Source organism: Porites lutea, chromosome 12 (genome assembly GCF_958299795.1).
Source record: "Porites lutea chromosome 12, jaPorLute2.1, whole genome shotgun sequence".
Taxonomy (NCBI): domain Eukaryota; kingdom Metazoa; phylum Cnidaria; class Anthozoa; order Scleractinia; family Poritidae; genus Porites; species Porites lutea.
The window spans coordinates 23060562-23063587 of record NC_133212.1 but is presented as its reverse complement, the minus strand read 5'-3'; the positions used below and the strand labels follow the sequence as shown (position 1 = coordinate 23063587).

Genomic DNA, 3026 nt, shown 5'->3' with positions numbered 1-3026 from the left:
CAAGGGACGAGTATTTCTGAGTTCACTTGGGACGTTATTGCATGAAAATCTATAAATCTTATAAAAATGGATTAGAAATTGAGATGGTGAGCACTTTTTGAAACAAATATTTTGCCCTAACCGAGTCTAGTCGATTTTGTGCAATAAAGAAGTATATGTCCGGATCCATCTTAATTTCTTCTCGTAGTATTGATCAATAGTATGAGCAGCTAGTGAAAACTACAGTTTTTTTACGTGACTGAATGGACATTTCTAGCACATTTGAAAACAGTACCCCTATTTTGCAAGAAAGTAATAGTTTCAAAATGCGCAGAAAATTTTTCACAAGTTATTGAATATACAATATTTGCGAGATAAAACTAATACTGTACAATTACCTGAATCTGTTAAGTTTTAATTTAAGCAAAAGACGATGGAAACGAATACAAAACTCATGTCTGTGAATGGCAGTGTAATATTTACGCTGCATATTAATAGTTGTTTGAAATCAAACAATTTACTTAAAGAATCAAACAAATCGAAATGAATGTCGTATTTTTGCAGCGACCTTACACAGACAATGATAAAACGGAGTGATATCTTATAACTGAAAGCCATAGCACAGGACGTTTTCACGATTCTGTGGCTCAATTTTTCTTTCTTCTTTTTAAATTAATATTTGTACCAGACTAGTACTGAGACATTTGCAAGTCAATGGTCAGACTTCCTGTGTGTTTGAATAATATGCAAATATATGGCTCAGAAACGTGAGTAAGATAGGCAGCAACGTAACCATGACTGTTTATAAAAACCCAAACAATAATAGAAGAACAGTCAAAAATTACTAGTCTACAATTCTAAGTCCAAGAATGTTTACATAAAAATACTGCTAGATCGAAAGATTTAGAACTTGTCGAAGCTTTCAGAGACGGTTTTCGAAATTGAGTGCCAGTCAGTTTGAAATCAAAGGATGTTATGATTATAAATGTGATTCTGTTTCGACTTTTTTTACGCGTTGTACTTTTAGCGACAAAAAAGGAAATTTGAATCAGAGATGCTGAATATTAAATATAAAATATTTTCTTTTTTCTTATATGTGATAAGGTCCCCGAAATATACCAAAATTGTTAACACAGTACTCCGTTGCCAGGCCAGGGACCGTAGCGGTTTTATCTCTTGACAGCCTTCTTAACAGCAACAAAATTATGTTTTAAAGTATTTGCCTTATGAAAGTAAACTGTCGAAAGGCGATGCTAGAGATATATAATAAATCTACACTAGAGACAACCATGTTAATTAATTTGAAATACATGTAATCATATTTCGCGATAGATTCTGGTTTCAACAAAACGAAGACATGTATGCCGCATGTCTCTGCTGATTGATGGGGCCTCCGACAAAGCAATGATACCAAGCAAACAAACGTTTGCTGTTAGTTCAACAGCGCTTTTAAGTTCACGTTGAAAATAACATACCCACTCGAATAGTCAAAATGCCAACTATCTTTTCCTAATTTGCATACGGAGAAAAAAAATTACAACATTTGTCAGCGAATGCTTTGAGCGATAATAATATCCCCACGGTCGCTTGCTTAACTTGTTGGAGCAATTTACCCAGAATATGCACCCTCAAACTCAAACGGTTGTAAAACTCAACTGGAAACTGCTGATATCGTTTCCGTAATCCATTTAAAAAAGCATCGGTAGTTCGATCGATTGCATGCAAATTAAATGCGTCTTTGAATCCCCTTAAGAAGTTTAAAGAGAAAAAAACAAAACAACAAAAAAAAAGAAGGCGCCTGATATCTTTTACAAGATTCTTGCTGGGCAAAATTGCTTTTAAAAAACCTTATCGATATATTTATTTTTCTATTTGTATTCGGCAGTGGCGTATTTAATTAGGGTTACCTGAGCGTACTTAGATGAGTACGGCTTTTCCAGCATCGCCCAAATCTCTTTTTTCAATTTACTTCTCCTTGAAACTTTAGGTCGAACGCGAAACGCACTGCATTCGTTTTCAGATTCCTCCATGCTTTTCTGCAGTCCTTCAAATGCTTTAAGTGTTGCTTGCGCTTCTCTATGTTGCGTGTAATTACTCCAGCAACAAGGCTCCATTTGAAGCTCGTCTATTCCCCAAAATGCGAGCTCTTCCTCAAATAACGGCCCGCAAACATCGCTCGGACAGTGTAGTTTCCCGGTTCTGTAGTAGTTGATAATATTCGCGAAGACCCCAGGGTGACGGTCGAAAAAATATTCGTTATTTTCTGGATCGTAATCGGCTTGTTTTGAGGCATTTTCAGCTATCCAAGCGAGCCTTGAGTCTGGAACAACTCTAAGAGTGCTTAAATACGTTTCGTGGCGGTAACCGCCTACATTAATTATGACACGGTCCTTTGCTACGCCGCGCGCTGGCAACGAATCTTCGAAGTTCGACTCGGATTTCGCTCGAGCTATCGTTCCAGGTTCGAGTAACATGACGTTGTAGCTCCGTATAAGCGATTCAGCTGACGGAAAGCATTTTCATGGATTTAAAATCCAATTATTTGAAGAGGAACTTGTGCTTTAAAATCTGGATTCAAAATACATAGGTTACATTCACCAGTACTTTCGCTTAAAGCGCTAGCCACCTGTTACGGCTAAGTTCCACGAAATTTCCATAACAACTTCGTTGATTTTGTGCCTCGCTGTACTTGTAATCTCGTCACGTAGGTTGTTCTAAATCTCATCTTCATCAAATAGCACCTTAATATTACATCTCGATGCTGCGATACGCAAGTCTATCGAACAGGAACCGTACAAGTACTATGGTTAATTTATAAATACCGCAAAGATTGTTTTACATTGAAAATCAATATTTAAATACAATGAATTGTGACATTAGCCAATCACAAAGAGGCTTCAGTCAATCGACTAAAACGTTCGAATTGTCAATGTTCTAGTCTTGATTAGTTTTCCGTATCTATGTCAAGGTGCTTGACCAAGCACTAGAATTTCAAGAGAATCTCAATGATAAAATGAAGGAGGTTATTCACTTACGAACATTTACAA

General features: G+C 36.6%; 1 protein-coding gene across 1 annotated transcript in view; it reads right to left on the bottom strand.

Annotated features, from left to right (window-relative positions):
* LOC140953907 (uncharacterized) overlaps nucleotides 1-2757 on the bottom strand; it is a 16295-nt gene extending 13538 nt beyond the window's left edge. Inside the window, exon 1 of the mRNA XM_073403283.1 lies at nucleotides 1887-2757. Within this exon, the coding sequence (XP_073259384.1) occupies nucleotides 1887-2453 (567 nt within the window). The 5' untranslated portion in view covers nucleotides 2454-2757. The remainder of the gene's footprint in view (nucleotides 1-1886) is intronic.
* Nucleotides 2758-3026: the final 269 nt, after the last annotated feature.